Here is a 19,921-nt window from a genome sequence, read left to right on the forward strand (position 1 = left end):
TCAACTTAAATAAAATGGGCTGAACGGGCAGTGGAATAAGAAAGAATATGGCACATTTTGCGCATAAAGGCCATTTGCGATTCATATGACCCTCTCCGTGGTGTGCAAACCTTTCCAACATCTGGGCCTAGATGTTTTACATTGTACTGCAGCCTACAGAGTTAAAAAACTGCTTCCAGGCTGTTTTCTCATTGTTCATTGCGTTGTTCTGCTTAGCATTTACTATGTCTTTAGATTCGTCATAAAGCTAAATTAGCGTTCTAATTTCAATGTTACTAAAGTCTGGCTTCCTTTTCAGTGCTTGCTATGTAAATGTGTTTACAAATTTAAAGTTAGCTGGTGCAGTGCTCTTGGAAGCTGTTTCAGGACTGCCAAACAACAGCAGCTGTGTGCAGCAATAGATGGGAACTCAAGTGGGGATCTGCTAACATTAGCTGAAAACAACACAACAAGATTGGCAACAATTTCAAACAGAATACATTTACTGTAGAACTTTACCGCTACAAAATATTGCATGATTAATTAGGGTCCTTACATTTAATATGCCAATTTCATTCACAATAACGTGCAAGGTTTAACACTGATTTTGAACAAAACAAAAAAAGGACCTCTTTACTTCTACTAGTAGCTAATATAAGTCTTTTTAGTGTACTCAAATACGTAACATGCTATTCGAATAGTTTTTTTTTTTTTATTTCCGTGTAATTGTGTATTTGACTACACTAACCCACAGAATTAATTTGTGACAGAACAGGCAAGCTGACGCCGAGCAAAATTTGTGAATGGGTTGTAGATGAGATGTGCTGGTGCTGAGGGGCACTGGTGGCAACAACGTGCAACTTTCGACGTAAAGTTTTTTTTTTTTTTTTTTTAATTTGAGAGGCACTGCGGCAAGCAGCTTGGGCACTATGGCAACTGCCGCTGGTGCTGTTGGTTATTTCAGGACTAAGGTTGCCACCCGTTCTGTATAAAACGGAATCGTCCCGTATTGGTAAATAAAATGTTGCGTTCTGTTTTAAATTGATACTAGCGCGAGGAAGTTCTAAATCCTTCCTATTGAGTGGTGTGTGCCGCTGTCAGCTATGTAGCCTTGAAAGATATAACCTGGCTGACCGATTTCGGACACGATGGCAAATTCGGTAACACCTCAAAAAAAGACAAAACGGATGCAAAAATATAGAGACGAATGGGAGAAGGACTTTACATGAGTGAACAAAGTTCATCACAATATTTTCAAAGCACAGTGCACAATGTGTGCAGAAAAGAATTTTCGATCTCTCACCGCAGAGTTTGTGACCTTAGACAGCATGAAGGGGGAGAAGGCCATGCTCATAACTGTCGAACAAGGAGATTCAATCGTTCTTTGTTCCAGAGAGATCACCTGAAGCTGATAAGGTAGGCAGGCTACTGTACTTATCCTTGCATAATTTATTCCTCTAGCCAGAGCAATTACAATTATATTAGCTAACGTTAGATAGCTAATGTTACCCACCGCAAGCCATTCACAGACCCGAGCACGAAGTTATGATTTTCTTCGGTAATGCGGTCTCCGGTCCTTTTTTTTTTTTTTTTTTTTTTTTTTTTTTTTTTTTTTTTTTTTTGTGTCTATTTAAACTATTGAAATAACTAGCTATATGATAATGTAACTTACATTGATGTCACTTCATAAATATATATATATATATATATATATATATATATATATATATATATATATATATATATATATATATATGTGTGTGTGTGTTATTTAAAATGTATTGAAATAATATTTATATACTCACATATTTTAATACTTAAGATACAATAATTGTCAGATACATTTTAATACAGAATTAGTTGTTTATTAGCCTATTTCATGTTATTTCTATTAAATGAAGTATATAGTGTAAGAGGTTTCCTTTATAACATAGGCTACTTTATTAATAGGCGACAGCTGCTGAGTTGGTTAATGTATACCACACAGTGAAGCACAACCTGAGCTACAACTGTACAGACTGTGCTTTGAAACTGGCACAGAAAAAGTTTAGTGGTTCATACATCTGTAAAAGACTTGCCTGTGGGAGAACAAAATCAGAATCACTTGTGAAGGATGTGCTTGCCCCAAAAGCAGTGGCCAACGTCATCCAGACCTTATCATCCACCAATGGGAATAAGAATCCACTTTCCTTTTCCATATAAATGGATGCCTCAAACCAAGGGAAAAGGAAAATGTTCCCTATTGCAGTCCAGTTCTTCATTCCTCAGGATGGTGTAGCAAATAAAATGATTGATTTTGTGGAAAATCCAGATGAAACTGCAGATGGCATTGTGAAATGCATCACCAGCTTACTGGAGAGGTTTGGATTATCTCTGAAGTGCCGACAACACACGTCAACTACGGTGTCCATCACTTTGTCTACACTGAACTGAGCACACAAAACCAATATCTTCTTCAAGGAAACTGCCATGCACACATTGTGCACAATGCTGTCAGGCATGCTATAGATGAGCTTTCAGTTGATGTTGAAAATGTAATGCTTAAAGTCTACAGCCACTTTTCAATTTCTGCAACAAGGAAAGAAACGCTGAAAGAATTCTTTGAATTTATGGAAATAGAATGGCGAGAAATAATATGGCATGTCCCAACTAGATGGCTGTCCCTCAGTCCAGCAATATGTAGATTGCTACAAAGTTGGACAGCCATCAAATCCTACTTTGCCAGTCTTGGTGATGGCTGTCCAAAGCAGATCAGAAGTGCACTGAAACTACCTGAAGATGTAAACAAGGTGCAAGAAGACCCAGATGTGGTTGAAGTGTACCTATTCTTGTGCAGTAATATTCTTTGCATTTTTGAAGAGGCAGTTAATAAATTGGAAGGAATCAACAAAGCTGCAACAGAACTGTACACCGTCATGGAAACTGTGCAGAGTAAGCTACTCAGGAGAAAGGAGGATGAATTCTACGGCTACCTTACCAAGCAGAAGATGCAACACCTTCCTCCACCTGCAGCAGATAATGCAAGAAAAGACTTCTTAGCCTTTTTCAACATTGCAATGGCCTACCTCGAGAAATGGTTCAGCTTCTCTGAGGACAGCTGCCTTTTCTCTGTCCAGCCTCTGTCCCTCCACACTGCAGGACAGCTGAGATATTCCGACATGGAGAGAGTGGACGAGAAACTCAATCTTGTCAATAGATTGCAGGTCAACATGGATGAGTTTATATGATGAGTTCACCACAGTCTAGGCTATTTTGGAGAACTTTGAAGGAACAGAAGACTGGAAGCTACAGAACACTGCTTTCAAATGGAAGTCTGTGTTTCAGACCGACAGCATTCCAAACATGCCATCTGTGCTGTCATTTGTCCTTAGCACACCTGTATCAACAGCATATGTGGAATGCATATTTTCACACATGCAAAACAAATGGAGCGACAGCCGAAACAGGTGTTCAGTAGAGCTTATCAAAAGTGAGCTCCTTGTGAGCCTCAATTTTGATGTGGGGTGTGCAGACTTCCACTCCTTGATCATGGAGGACAAACCTCTCCTTGCTGCTGCAAGAAGCAACCAAAAATATGTATGGAAAAGGAAATAAAGAACTTAAAGGTTGCCAATAAAGATTCAATATATGTTGGTACCATCCATGTTTGGACACAACAGCATTGTTATTAGCTCATCATAAGCAATTTGTAAGTCAGTAATAATTTCTACTTTACTAACAATTTCTAAATTCACATGTTAGTCATTTTGACAACCAATTCTGATTCTGTAAAGACTTACAAAGAATGTAGCAGAATTTATATATCCAGAGAGTTTATGAAGATCAATATAGCTTTTTTTTTTAATTTATCTTTAGCTTTATTCAGCATATTCATTCTGTCAGCAGAAATTTCTACGGGAACCATGACAGGTTGAATGTCCACTGCTTAAGTTGAAATGTGTAATAGCTTTGTGGTATTTATTTTAAAGAGGAAATTTATTTTAAACGGAACTTGTAATTCCACATAGTTATAGCTTTTTCATTGATCTTTGCTTGTATTGAATGTGTGTGAAATCCTGACATTTGTTTAAATTGCCAAGAATCTACAAAAGTGCCCTGGAACTAACGTTATATAAATGTTTTTGGCCAATAGAAAACGTAAGGCGGCTATGATGCTTGTCTGCGAGAGTAAAACAATAAAAATGGGGGGGGGGGGGGTTTGCATGGTGATGCGTTAGGGTCTGTTCCTTATTTTTGAGGGCATGAGGTGGCAACCCTATTTACGCCCTAAGCTGGTACTTGTGATCGCCAAATCTCCCAACAGGAAAAAAAAAAAAAAAACTAACTTTCTAGCTTTCTGTCTATCTAACTTTAAATTCACTTTGAGTATATAAAACCAACCCTGACTGGTTGTTGGAGCCTTTGGAGATCTCAGTCATTTGGTAAGCAACAATGTTTTTTTTTTTTAAAAAACAACTTACAATGGGGGTCTAATGTCACCATTACATCATCGTTCAAATATGAATGATTTCTAACGGCGCCATAGTGGAAAGGTTAATAAATAAGGGGCAGTAAAAAAATAAATCTAAGAAAAGGCAATTAAGCTACTGCATCTTCACAGAAAATCCGGACCACAAGTACATTTTGATCAGGCCGCCAAGTCATATGCCAATGTATGTTTTACTTGCATTCACATTGGAAATGCTGTGAATTTTTCAATCACAGTTGTTACGAGAGTGCGGTGTGTGAGGGTACAGTAGGGGTCGCTGTGATAGTAAGTAGCACACACTCGGAGTGAGCTATGAATGAAATAAAATGTACAAGTCAACAGTAGCAGCTCAAATGAAGTGAAACTCAGTGTGTTGGCTGCTGTGGCATCAACATATCCCCTCTCTATGGCTAATAAAACAACCATCATTGGTAATTTTTTTGAAAATACACAAGTAAGATACAATTTTCATGCCTTATGGTACAAGTTCAGACAATCGCACTTCACAAAGACTAAGAAAACAATGACAAGTACCGATGCTACAAAGCCCATCTTTGTTAAGTAGCTTTTCCAAGCTGATTAAAAAATAGTACCATTAAAACATGCAATATAATGCTCTTTTTAAAAACACTAGGAGTCATCGTGTATCTGTGTTACTGCTGGTACCCCTGACTCAGGGAAAATACACAATACAGTACCGTACTGTACTACTCGTGTGTACAAAACTTCACTTTGCAAGCAATGATAGCGCAGCGGACAGAACCCCGGCCACAACAAACATCACACCATTCCACGATCCACCAAAATCTGCTTTATCTGCAAAATTTAGCAAGGAGTATGCCGATTGTATTTCCGATTAAAATTGTCAAATTCTGCGAACCTGTCAGGCTTACAACACATGCAGTTAAAGTGCTTAGTGTCTTAAGTATCTTCAGATCACACGATGTGTGCGGATATTCGTTCTCCAAGACCAACATCATTAATGTTAATATCAGCGTTCTGTTCTGACTGATGCAAATCTTTGCGTCTCTGTATTGCTCTTTCTGAGCTCACCTGTAGCTCAAGACCCTTGAGGACCCACCACTTCTCTCACTTACTGAATGCAAAATGACTGTGTTTATTTATTATTTGTAAGATTTTTTTTATTTTTAATTCACTTGAAAAGAGAAAGCAGTTATTTTTTCAGTTCAGTTTTTTCTTCTTGTGCTTTAGTTTTGTTTGCTACAGTTTGCTATGTTTTTGCAAAGGTCAAACACAACGTTTGGATCTGCAACCAAATAAGAATACAATACAAGTCTATGGTTGTGGCAGGGAAAGCACTCCTGCAGTAACAAATCACTAAAGACAGACTAGTGAAAATGACACAGTTTTGATTCCCCCAAAAACTCTTTAAACCTAGTGAGAACTCTCAAACCAACAACATGTGTAAAACTATATTTGTGTAGCTCTGTGTTTGTTTGTCGGTATGGGGATGAGACTGAAAATGTGCTTCGGACCTAGACCTTGCTGTAACCAAGAATTTTGAACCTTCACTAAAATAATGGAGTACCCCTGCTCCAAACACTACACTAACTGTGTGTCTAGAAGATAGAGGGTCTTAAATGTTAACACTTTAAGACAAAAAATACTTAGTTTCTTTAGAAATTGATCCAGCTATTCGAGCAATAAGACTCAAAACAAGAGAAAATTACTAAAATCAATGACACTTTTTTTGAGGTATTGGCATACTGCCTGTCAACAATTTCTGGTAATGGCTGCTGTGGATGGGTAATATTGTGATTATACTATGTTCAAAAATATATAGTTAGTGCATTTTATTTGTTTTATTATTTTTTTAAATAATAAATACAAGTTTGTTATTTTTGCTGTGCCGGTTAATAAAAACAACCCTGAGAGCTATAAACAAACTATAAAAGCCAACAGGGTTTCAATGAAGGAAAAAATGGAAGTAAACAGGCTTATCAAGTAAATATTTTGCAAACAAACCTTTATAATGGCACACCCACATTGCAATGCATACTGTTTTAGGAATGCCGTTTTATATGTTACCGTGCTGGATTGGATATGGGCTTGGTGCTGCATACCATTCAAGAATACTGTTTTCAGTAATACGGAAATGTGTAAAGAAATGTATTCCAGCTGACAGATGTTTGGAATACAGCTATTACTGTAAAAGGAGTTTGGTTACTTTAGAGGTGCAGTTATTACACAGAGCGCCACCCATGTATTAAATTGTGATGAAACCTGGCCTGCGGATACTGTACTAGTATGCCGCATGTAGTCTTCCACCAACCTGTCTGTATGGCAGTCTTAAAATTGTACAAATGGATACAGTGCAAGTCTGGTGATCTACTTTTTCATGCTGCTGAAATGTTGTAATTACAACGAAGACAACAGATGTATGTAACTGATGCTGGGCATGGCAAGTTCAAGGATTCAAAGTTCAAGGATTACACTGTACCTGTAAGAGATACGGAGGAGCCCTTCTGTGATTTGGCCATACTAGTGGATTGCTGATGAAATAGTGTATTTAGTGGTTTACCTACATGTAAAACAGTTACATTTTCCTCATACTACATATTTTTCATAATCCTACTGTAGTACTGAACATTATGACATACATTATTCCGATACGGATGTAGTTAGCAAATGGGAAAGAGAGTCATTCTCCTAAAGCTGGTTAAGGAAACAGGGACTGAACTGCTAGCAGAAGGAAAAGTCTATTCTTTGTCTATGTCCTATAGTTTCAATGCACTGTGAATCATACTGTACTGTAGTACTGTGCTTTCATTTGTTCAAGCTACTGAATCTTTACTTATTAAATCAGGCAAGACCTTTCAATGAATCGAAAGTTCAGGGGGAAATGGCTGAATTAAGCAGAGTATATTCACTCAGCTGACACTGGTTTAATTCTTATATTACAATGCAGTCAATAAAAACAGTTTCCATAATTTTCCAGGTACTCAAATGATCTAAAATAAAAAATAAAAGTTTTTAACTTTACTAAACCAGGTTTGTTCAAGCTACAGCAATGTAGGCAGATCATGGGCACTTAGTCGGTTTCACGAGGAGCCGTTTTAAAAGTGACAAGCACAATTACACTACATCCGAGGTTAAGGTGCACATGAGAAAATGCCCAGGCAAACAAGGCAGACATTATTTATTGTATTATTTTATTTGGGCAATCTACTGTGCTGTATGTGTTGTTTCCACTGCTGATGGCACTGAGCTGGGAAATGTTTTCACCAGCTGGGTGGGAGTTTGCCAGTTGACATGGTTGGAGATCCTTGTTGAGCTCTTACAGTTTAAATCTATAAGCAGTATGGTGAATGCATTTTTCTAACATGTCCTCATCGTGAACGATAAAATTGACAGCATGTGTCGTATTTGCAGCAAACTACAGTAAGTGCACCAATTCCTGGGATATGTTTCACCCTCATTTCTGTTTAGGTGTAAGGTTTGTCCTTGTGAAAATCCAAATTCTAATAAAATGTACTGCTTAGGTTTGCTGTGAAAGTAGGATTTACCACAACCAGTATATTTTTTTCTCCAGTATTTAGTTAAAAACGCTAATGGAAAAAGAAAGCTGTTTACAAAAAAAAAAAGTTGAGTGTTTTTGTTTCATGCCATTTCCTCTCCTCTAATATACAGGTAGTTGACAAAAAAAAAGGAAACACCAAAGTCACTTAATATGGCGCTGGGCCACCACGTGCGGCCAGTACGGCCTGTATGTGCCGTGGCATAGAGTCTGCCAGCCTCTTGAATTCTGCAGGAGGGATGAGGCACCATTCTTCTACGAGAAAGTCAACCATCTCACGCCTGGCTGATGGAGGTGGAAAAAGCGGACTCAGGCATCGTTCCAGAATATCCCATAAATGCTCGATTGGGTTCAGATCTAGTGACTGAGAAGGCCATGACATATGCATAACATCAGTATCATGCTCATCAAACCATTGGGTGACCACACATGCTCTGCGGATGGAGGCATTGCACAGTATAATCGTAAATCTCAAAAAACTACTCACTTCTAAATCTTTTGTAGTCATTTTTGTATTACTTTAGTATAAATACATGTTAATTTGGATTCATATGTTGTTTTTTTCTGATTTTATGTGAACGAAAAGACACAAAAGCGCCCATTTTCTCATTGGAAATAGTGATATTTTGAAATTTACCTGTCCTGGTCACAAAAGCAAAGTTTGTGGGGAATAATAGCCATTTTCTATACTTTTGAGGCATAAGCAATTAGAAAATAACACTTACTACAGGAACAAAAATTGTGTTACATAGTGGTATCACTAACAACTGTTGTTAGTATAGTGGCAATTTGTAGGTGAGCTCAGCTTGAATTACTACGCATTTGCTTTTTGTGTTTAATATTAAAATTGCTAAAACACATACAAGTTGTGGTTTATGGACATTATTATAGAAGTTAATAAATGACCCAAAACTGTCTTTGTTTTAAATCACAAGAAGGAATTCAGAACTGAACACAGATGCACTATAGCACAGTTATCAAACTTTTGGCAAGAAGTCCAAGCAATACAGTTAAGCAAGTTAAACAAATCCGTTTAACTGAAATTATTTTCTGAAATTCTGACTTACCTGTTGTTGGAGCCATGAATAAAGCAGCAGAGGGTTGTTCTTGCGCCTTGATTGAACTCTTTGAATTGTTGGAAAGTACGCGTACGTTTGATCCTCCTTATGGCGTTTTGCTGTACTTCCTCATTCTACTCAGATTTAAAGAAACACCCTTTAAAGCTGTAGCACGCCTAATTCAAAAATGATTTCTGGCAGTTGCTTTTATTTCTACTAACACGGCAACAACCACACCGTGACACCAAATGTCTATATTTACTGCAGATAATAGACTTTCCTGGTTGTGATAAAACTGTTACCAATGTAGTATTCCACTGGATATTATCATTGTGAGCTGTAATAAACGCAGCTGTAACTCAGGTAAATAAATGAAAAATGTTACAGAGTCCATAATACGCACGAGTTATTTAAAGTCAAAATTTTCAAAGTCAAAATAATGTGCTTGTATTATTAACACAGAGGTACGGTATTGACTTTTTTTTTTAAAGTGTAAAAACTAGCCAAGTGCTATAGACACCTCAAGTCACGCCAAGATTGTGTTTTTATGCTTCAGTAATAAAAATGAACTATTTTGCATCTGTTTCTAAAATGTGGAGGACTTTATTGTTTTGAAACTGTCCTGCCCTAGAAAATAAAAACATTTGGCATGGAGGTTACAGAAACCAGACGGCGATGCAAATGTAACTTATTTGACACGAAAGTGTGTATCACTCAACGTTTTCCATAGACACAAAATAGCTTCAATAATTCATGCAACACCCTAGCAGAAAAAGCAAAAAACATTGCCAGTTTTAAAAAAGCCACAGACAACTTAGCCTGTTGCTGATAGGCGTTTAACACAGTCACGTGAACAAAGGCTGCGTGCTGGCATGACGTACATCGCTCGTCATAGTTGCCTCCGTGGAATTAAACACAGGAATCATGATTTCCTATGTAAAGCATCTGTCAACTTTGCGATTACGAGAAGAAGCTTGGCCACAAGTATATTTATAAATCTTTACGTATAAAACAAACTGAGGGACTCATATTTATTTTCTTATTGTACTCTGGGTCTAGGTTAAATATTACAGTACCACTGTGGGGTTAGGTTAAAATACTGCAGGGGAGGAAGTGAGGTGTGTAATATTTGTTGCTTTGATAAGAGATACAACACAGACTAAAGCTCTATAAGACTGGCCATTCTAATTTAATATGTATTTATAAGGTTACTGTGACAGGCTGGTGAGTGGATAGATGCACAGAGACAGTCTGCAGTTCAAAAAATATACTACTTTTATTACAAAAACACAAACTTAAAGTGCAAAAGGGCAAAAAAGGGATTTAAACACAAATAAAGCAATACAAAAACAAAACTTGCAAAATTAAGGTTTCCAGGCTGGGCAATGCCTTTACTCAAATCACAAATCACAAATCACAAATCACAAATCACAAATCACAAATCACAAATCACAAATCACAAATCTGCTTCCTCAGCTCCCTCCTCTCAGATGAGAAGCAGAGGCCTCCTTTTATGTCAGGTGGCTAGGCGCTGATTGATCGTTAATTAACCTAATCAACCCCAGCCACCTGAACATAATAAACCCAGGCAGGTAGGGGAAATTAACCCCATCCCTGCCAATTTAAAAAGGGCAGAGCTTTGCTCTGCCACAATTAGATTCTGGCTCTCTAAGAAGCTTGGATGGACTACCAAGTTACTTACTCCTGCAGCTTTGAGGATCATTATGCCTCTTCAAGAGCACCTGCTTTTGATCTGTTATATTTGTCTAGTCTTGGTATCTTGCTGCCTTCTGGGTTTCTCTTCCACTTGATGTCCCGAGTGTTGCTGAGACCCCAGCCTGATCTTCAGATTGGACCTGTTCAGTTACTGGTGGAGCTGTCCCTGAGGCTGTTGTGTATGGCAAGGCAAATTATCATTTAGAGATATCTCAAATTGCAGTTTAAGATATCTTGAATTATACAGCTTTTAAGATATCTAAAATTAATTTTAAGATTTCTGTAAATCAATTAGAGATATCTACAAATGAAATAAAAATATCTGAAATTGATTTAAAGCTCCATTTAAAGATATCTGGATATGATTTAGCAATATCTTCAAATATTTAGAGTTATCTCTAAATGATAATTTGGCTTGCCATAGTTGTGGATCTTCCCTTTCTTACTTGCAGATCACTTTCAGGATTCCGTCAGCTGACTCACCCTGTACTTCCTCTCTCATTGTCATAGTTGTCTGCAGTTGCTTAAAAAGTTTGATGTATTTTACAATGTCGAAAACCAGCAAAATTTCTTACGCCTCCATTGACTCTCCACAGAAAAAAGTGTGTCGCGCTCTTTGTATATATCACAATGCTTTGTGCGCAGTGAGACGGAAGTCTCCATTGAAAATCAGCAGAGTAGAGTGTCTTGTTAAATAGAATATATTTGGAAACACCCTTTCTAATAAACTGCAATATTATTGGCTGAAGCAGTTTGAGTGAGGATGTTTTTTCATTGGTTAAAATATTAGTGTATGCTCCCATTGGCTAGAAAGGTTGCAGTATTTTCGGCAGTGCAAGATTGACAGTTGAAAGTTTGTTTTTTGGGAAGTTTGTCTGGTTGATTGGAAATTTGCAGGTCAAGCGCCGAGCAAACACTCACACATTAAAGTCTGTACAGCCGTTTGTATTAATTCATTGACAAATTAATTAATTAATTATTAGATGAATCATCAAATAAGTTTATGAATTACAGTATGAATTGATGATAGATGAAATGGTAGCCGTATTAGTCCAGAGATGATAGACAAAGAGAAGGAGATGTGATACCTTTCATTGGACTAATTAAACAATAATTATTCACAAGCTTTCAAGACCTCAAAGGTCTCTTCTTCAGGTGAAAGTAGGAAAGAGAGATTGATGTTTACATTCAAAGGTTGCAGCAGAACTTTAACAAAAAGAACCCATTTTGAAGCAGTACAATTTTAATGTAAGGAAAAAAGCTGCATCTCGTACACACACACACACACACGTGTATATATATATATATATATATATATATATATATATATATAGATATATATATATATACTATATATCTATATATTACATATATATATATGTGTATGTATGTGTATTTATGTAATATATTATATTATATATAGATATATATATTGTCTATATATATATCAGGGGACTATATAATATAATATATATAACATTACGTACGTCGTCCTGTCCCCCGGACGTCATATTTTTACAAAACAAAATACCGTCCCTGTCGCAATTTTATCTCGGTCCAGCGTTTATATTTTCCCAGGCGTCAGGATATAGAAGGGCCCGACGCAAATGCTCACTTCTCGTAGGCTGCTGCTGTTGAGTGAAGAGCCTGACGGAAAGTGGCAAAGGTCTGTTTAAAACCTAGGTTTGTTTTTGTAAAAAATTGTATTAAAATGTTTTGGTGTTATATGTCAGGTAAACAGCTTAGCTGTCCTGCACGTTAGACAGGCACCTACATATGTGTAGTGAGTGCTCAATGAGAGCTAGGGTTTTGTTTTGTTTGTTGGTATTGTGAATAAAAGTGCGCATAAGCGCTAAAATCAAAGTTTTTATCTCTGGGTCACGTTTTTAAAGGGGCACAAACCCGAAACTACATCCAAGCTTGGTCACATATATATATATATATATTATATATATATATATATATAGTGAGATAGCAGGGAGGGGGTTAAAATCCTTCCCTGATAAAACCATGTGAGAATGCACATTTGGGTGTTATGGGGTTTAATTGTGTAATTGTTTTATTGTTTAATTATCCCCTGCACCTGGTGGTAATTGTAAATTAGAGCCAGGTGCAGGGTATTTAAGAGAGGCAGCCAGCCTGTTCTAGGTGGCTGCTGAGAGAAGAGCCTGATTGTGTGAGTGAGCAGAGGTAGTGAGGGTGTGTTTTTGAATGTTTGTGGCAGGTAAACAGTTTAGCCATCCTGCGTGATAGTTAGGTTCCTGTTTATGTTTAGTGAGTGCTCCAAATAGGAGCTAGGTGTTTGTTTTGTGTTTATTTCATTTTGTGTTTATTAAAAGTGTGCGTGAGCGCTGTTTCAGTATAATCCTGTGTGTTGGGTTGTGATTCAGAAGGGAGAAGAACCTGTGAGAGCCTGTGTGGTGAGCAAAAAGGTGACTAATATATATATATATATATATATATATATATATATATATATGTGTGTGTGTGTATATATATATATATATATGTGTGTGTGTGTATATATATATATATATATGTGTGTGTGTGTGTATATATATATATATATATATGTGTGTGTGTGTGTGTGTGTGTGTGTGTGTGTGCAGCTTTTTTCCTTATTAGAATTGTAGTGATTCAAAATGGGTTCTTTTTGTTAGTTCTGATGCAACCTTTGAATGTAAACATCAATCTCTCTCTGTTCTACTTTCACCTGAAGAGACCTTTGAGGTCTTGAAAGCTTGTGAATAATTATTTAGTTAGTTCAATAAAAGGTATCTAATCTCCTTTTTGTCTATATATAAATTTATGAATGAATTGCTGGACAAATGGACCAATTCATGAATTGACAAATTAATGGCTGGATAGTTTTGGCACAAATGGTGCTCCATAATTCGCTGTCTTCTAGAGTACAGTAGTTTAGCCTCCTATTCATCAGCATCTGGACTAGAGAGCCACATTCTTTAATGGGAGTGTTGTGATATTCTAGAATGCTGAGGTACAGATTGCTCCCATCCATTCTGGCTTATTCCTGTAGTTTCAATCTGTAGTCTTCTCTGCTAAGCCATTAGCTTGTGGATTTGATACAGTTGTGTGTTTAAATTCCTACTCTTGCTAATTTCTTGTATTCCTCACTTGTAAATTATGACCCATTGTCAGACTTTTTCATCTGGAATTCCATGTCTTCCTAGTATATATTTTGTATGAGTGATTATAGTCTGACTCTTTGTATCTGTCAGTCGAGCAGTCTCAAAGTACCTGGAGTAGTACTCCACTATTAAGAGAGATTCATTTCCACGCCATGAGAATAGGTCTGTCCCCAGGATTTGCCATGGGCATGCTGGGGTCTTTTGCTGTGAGTTCCTAGTTATAAACAAGTGTCACACCTGGACACAGTATCCTCAATGTTACTTGACATTCAGGGTGAGAACATTACTTCCCGGGCCCTGTGCTTGCATTTCTCATTTCCTAGGTGAATTCGTCTTTGCATCTCCTGTCTTGTTGAACTTGGGATCATCAGCTTTTCATTTTTCATCAGCAATCCATCTGTCTTGCTATGCTCACCTCTGATTCCAGTATTCTCTTAAAGCCATTGGAGTATCTTCCTTATTAGACCGTCCATTTGGAATAATTGTTTTGAGTGTGGAGCAGGGTGGAAGAGCCCTGATAATAAATGTAGTATTGTGGGCTTAGTTAACAAATGTACTGTGGGAAATTATTTAAATGTATTGCTAGTTAAATGTGGTCTAGCAGAGGAGATGTTAGCAGTTCGTCTCTGCCAGACATCTAGTGTTAATGCCTGGTTGACAGGGAATTAACAAATTAGCTATTGACCACGCAAATCTAAAACTCATGCAGAATGTGGTCATCTCCAGATCGATAAATTTATTACTGATCTGGGGATGACCACATGTATAAAAACCTGCAGCATTTGTTGAATGAGGTGGTTGTTGAAGAGAGAGAGAGATGGGAGAAGGAAAAATAGAAATAAAAATAACAATTGCTACTTGTGCTGGAAGAACCAGCACGGTACTTGTTTTGGGTGGTGGTATTGTTTGTGATACAAGATTGTTTTGTTCAAACCTTTTATTATACTCTTAGCGTTGTTTTATCAGTCTGTTTTGTTTATTGAATTAATAAATATGCGCACAAGCGCTTCAGCTTGTAGTACCTGTGTTTGTGTGTCAAATTCATGGTCTGGGGACATCGCCACATACGTCACAACAAAGGTGTTTTCCTTCTCTGTCTTTGCTTTGATTTCCTCCAGTTTGTTCCCATACAGGGAGGTTGGTTACTATCAAATGTACTTGTGCGATGAGTTCCTCCTCCAATTTGTCATCCATGTCTGCATCATCTTCCTTTAGAAATGCTCTGGAGAGGGTGTCTGCCACATACATCTTTCCCAGGCTTGTGTGTCAGTGTCAGCTGATATAGCTGTAGTCTCTATTCTGAAACTACATTCTGAAAATAATTTGTATTCTGGGTGTGGTGCTGCTTAGTGGTTTCTTGAAGATAGACACAAGCAGTTTGTCTGTTTCTAGTCAGTTTCTTTGCCATAAATAAACTGGTGGAATCTTTGACAACCAAACAATATGGCAAGTGCTTCCTTCTGTAGCTGTGCATAATTGGTCTGTGCTTTTCTTAAGGCTTTTGACACAAGCTACAGCCGAGTTGTTCTGCTGCAGTACTGCTCCTAGTCCTGATTTGGAGGCATCGGCTGATACTTTCACTGGCTGTGACACATCCTAATATTTTAATGAGGTTTCAGCTGGTCGATTGGTGTTTTCTTTGTTCTTCACTGCATATTTGTAACTTGTCTTCCAGTGCCATGCACTTCTGTAGCAGTTCTGAGTGGGTTTGTTAAGCTGGGTAGGTGTGGTATGAACTTTCCCAGGTAAGTAACCATTCCTAGAAATCTCTCAAACTCTTTCCTGTCCCTTGGTGTTTCCATCTCTGCAATGGCTTGTACTTTGATCGGATCTGGTTTCACTCCCTTCTGACTGAGTGTGTGTCCCAAACACTTAACCTTCTTTTCTCAGCATTGAACTTCAGATTTATTTGTCTTGTTGTTTCCAATACCTGTCTGAGTCTGAAATCATGTTCTTTCTCATTTTTTTCCAGTGATTTAGGAGTTAATCAGTGTTGGTTACAACTCCTTCCATGTCTTCAAATAGTACCTGTATTTCCTAAACAGAGTGTTGAATGTGATGAGATGCTGTGACAGAGACAAACGCATTCTTGGTGATGCGTATCCCTCCTGATTGAGGGTTCTGGGTAAAGGGAACACAGTGCCCTGGACTGGATGGACAGACAATTAATTGCCAGGGTTAGGCAGAGGTTGGTGATTCAGAAATGAGGCAGAGCTCCGGTACACGTAATCATTGACCCGGAAGGGAAACTATATGGCAGCCTCCATGTTGCTGCCGTGACATTGTAGATGCTATAACAAGTAGGGATGTCCTCAGTAAACATCGTGACGTTGTCCCAATGTTAGGAGTACGTTGGGTCAAAGTATTTTTGCTCATTGGCCAAACATTACCATAACAGTGTTTACCAATTTAAATATCCCGTTTCGCCAACAGTGGTCCAACGTTGTTTTTATAGTAATTCATCGAATACCACGTTTGCCCAACTTACGGTAGGTGTATTAATAACGTTGATTAGTTAAATTGGTACTATTTGCAACAACCAATTTAATTCAATATTGTAACAAAAGCACACTGATCAAGTAGTTTTTTAAATGGGGGGGGGGGGGGGCACACGTCTTTGAGATTTTGTTTATTTTTTTTTATATGTTGTATGATGCAATATTGCTTTCTTATTGCATTTATGGTCTTTGTTTATATTGCTCTTTGATGTTAGCTTATGTATTTGAATTTTTTAGTAGAACTACCCTTTGTACCGGCATATTATCTGGGACTATATTAGCATTAAATCACACATAAATTGCACAAACAAGTGGTAGGTTATCATATTATAAAATATATAAATGCTTACACAACTCAAATAGTTTATATAACAAACACACCTTTTATTGGTTAATATTTCTCAAACATTTTTGTAAACATATTAAATTTAAGACAATAAAATAAAAAAGTAAACTAAACAAAACTTTGCTGCAGTGTAAAACAACTAAACAAGAACAAAAAATAAACTGCTGTCTCCCACCATTCCGGTCCTTGGCGTACCACAGCCATTTCATCGCAGATTTTAATTTATTCCTCTTCTATGGCTGTTTTTAAAACTTGATTTTTACATACTGCTTCTGAAAAAGAATGCACAATAATCACGATTTAAACAAAACCACATACAATACTACTACTGAGAGGTCATATTTCTGAGCTCCTCCAGTAGCAACCAGAAAATAGTTTTAAAAAGTCATTTAAACTTTCCATTTATCAAATATTTTCATATTTATTTGTCTGTAGGAGGGTGGCCATTTTGCTTTTGTTTAGTTTCTATTTTTAAATTCTTCATGTAAACAAAGGAAAAAAGAAACAAGGAGCAGGGGCTACAAATGGAGAATAGATAAAGTGATATTTGAAACAGAAAATAGGAGGCACATTTTTACACTGAGAAGTGAGGGTCTGGAACCAACTTCCCAGTAATTTGTTGAAGTCAACACCCTGGGATCCTTCAAGAAGCTGCTTGATGCGATTCTGGGATGGATACGCTACTAACAACCAAACGAGCAAGATGGGCCGAATGGCCGCCTCCTCGTTTGTAAACTTTCTTGTGTTCTTATCTTAGGGCTGTAGGTAAGCAAAACCTTGTGCAAAAAAATGGTATTAATTGAGCAGAACAACTGACAATATAGCCCTTGTTAGCAACTGCCTTTATATGTAAGAAGATAACTTCGTTAAATGGGAAGTTAGTGACCGAAACTAATGGTGAAACAACTATCAATTGTTCCAAACTTGTTTGTTTTTAAGAAATTGAGCCAAACATGTCCATGCTTCCTAATTCTCATTCATAAATGTCTGAACTATGAAGTATCTTTTTAAAAGACCTTAATGAGAGAATGAATATATATATATATATATATGGCTCATGAGTTAAGCCACAAGGCCACAATTGGTTTACCATTACAACAATTGAAAAAAACAACAAAAACTGTTGCGATAAATTAGTAATGCCTGTGCACCCTGAAATTAAGTGTGACAGACTGCAGTTATGCTGCCATCTAGTGGACATGTGAAAAAGCTTTACTTGAATAAAGCGAACTGAACAAGTTCGAAGTCTGTATCGCATCTATTAAGCAAACATTACATGGTGTCAGAAGAAATAACTGGATTTTGTTGGGTTTTTTTTTTTTTTTTTTTTTTTTTTTTTTTGCAAAATGGAAACTCCACTGCCGTCCAAGCTATTAAGCTTCGAAGAAAATGTCTCAGAAAACTGGAGACAATGGATTCAACAATTTTGAATTTACGTGAACGGAGAAAGACACCAAATCAAAGAAACTGCAATCCTCAACACTACTATGTTTACTTTTGAGGAGGAAGAACAAAATTTTGATCCTAATTAAGAAATTTGATGAATATTTGCACTCCGAAAAACAAAAACAAACAAACAAAAACCACACACACAATGTCTTGTTACTGATGCTTCCGCCCATCTAAGCTTCTCTGGATTGAACCGTCGGTCCAAATGTTGATTAGAGCAAATGTTTCTTCATTCAAACTGCAATCTGGTTCATGGTGTGTCTTAGTCAACGAAAATATGGCTAAACAGAAATATTGTTTGTTATTGCGCATGCTCTTGAGTGTCAGTCAGGCATTTTGTCTATTGCAGGTACGACAATGCTATGTGGTTTCACACTACGCAGGCATGTGACCCGGATAACCAGGACCTGGGTAGGCATGCTAGTGTGAAAGGGGCTGGTTAAAAAAGCAAGTTGTGAAAAACACAGGCCCCTAAAGCCCATGGGAGTCCACTGCTCAAGACTGTACATTTGAAGTATACATATGTGACAGAAAGATGAGGTTTGGTGATAAATCTCCCTCCCGACCGATGAGGGCGCTAAAGCACGGGAGGAGAAGTATCTGGACTGGCTGGCCTGACAGTTCGTTTCCGGAACCGGGAAGTCGGCCAGCCTGGAAAGAAGAGAGACTCTGTTGTAAGACCGTATTGACCTGAAAGGTAAACGAGGGGCAGCTGGAAGTAATAAGGCAGCTGCAACCGTTTACCTAGATGTCATGCGGGATTACATATCGCTGATCTTTTCCTTCGTTTGGGTAAAACGCTGGAGAGAGAACAGTCGAGAGAGGAGTTCTCATTAAAAGAAAAAAAATGTGTGTTTTTGTCTGTGTAAATAACTGTGTTTTCACCACTAGACAGCTAAACGCACAAATCCAGAGCTGTCGGCGACGGTCAGCACGAACCGGATCACCAATGCACCAACCGTCACGAATTACCCGTGTCTTCACCACCGCACACGCACGTCTGCACTCACCCAGGACTGGTGACCGTGTATTTGTTTTTGTTCGGGACTGTGCCCTGTTCTTGTTATCCCCGCGCTTTACACATTGTTGTGTATTGCCGGGGATTTGTTATTTTTCGGTCAACAGACCTGGATAAATAAATAAAGCACCTTTTTCACTGGATTACCGTTGTCTGCCTGTCACTCCTGCACCGCTTCGCCTGTTCCCCTTTACCAGCCACTTTAACACAACAGATTACGTATGTTAGCCGGAAGTAACGGCACAAAAAAATAAATTAATTAATTAATAACAGTGCACAATACTTATAGGAAACAGAGGTTACCAGTTCCTGATTAGTCATGCCATGTGTGGGATCTGTACTCTCCTTCACAAGAAGGAAGCAAAAAATAAGATAATAAATAATTAACAGTCAGTGTTTTACATGTGAAATATTTTTTAAAGGATATACATGTGTATTATAATGTCAGTGATTTCTGGTACCTCTCAAATTTTTCATTGTACACTTATCAAAGTTTCTTGGTCGTCTCAATTTTATAGTTATATAATATATATATATATATATATATATAATATAATATATATATATCCGTTATATGGTAATATGCATATGCATATCACTGTGTGCATTATTACATTTTATTATATGTCAGATTATATGTTATCCATATCACACTGTATGACTTTTCCCAAATAATAATGCATCTCAGTAGCTGACAAAAGA

At 37.5% G+C, this 19,921-nt stretch overlaps 1 protein-coding gene across 1 annotated transcript in view; it reads right to left on the reverse strand.

The window, feature by feature from the left end:
- The window catches only part of LOC121326146 (RELT-like protein 1), a 50,301-nt gene extending 38,031 nt beyond the window's left edge, over positions 1–12,270 (reverse strand). The window contains exons 1-2 of the mRNA XM_041269369.1: positions 12,243–12,270; positions 9,053–9,162 (exon numbers count right to left, since the gene is read on the reverse strand). Coding sequence (XP_041125303.1) covers positions 9,053–9,162; positions 12,243–12,270 — 138 coding nt within the window. The remainder of the gene's footprint in view (positions 1–9,052; positions 9,163–12,242) is intronic.
- Positions 12,271–19,921: the final 7,651 nt, after the last annotated feature.

This window comes from Polyodon spathula, chromosome 1 (genome assembly GCF_017654505.1).
Source record: "Polyodon spathula isolate WHYD16114869_AA chromosome 1, ASM1765450v1, whole genome shotgun sequence".
Taxonomy (NCBI): Eukaryota; Metazoa; Chordata; class Actinopteri; order Acipenseriformes; family Polyodontidae; genus Polyodon; species Polyodon spathula.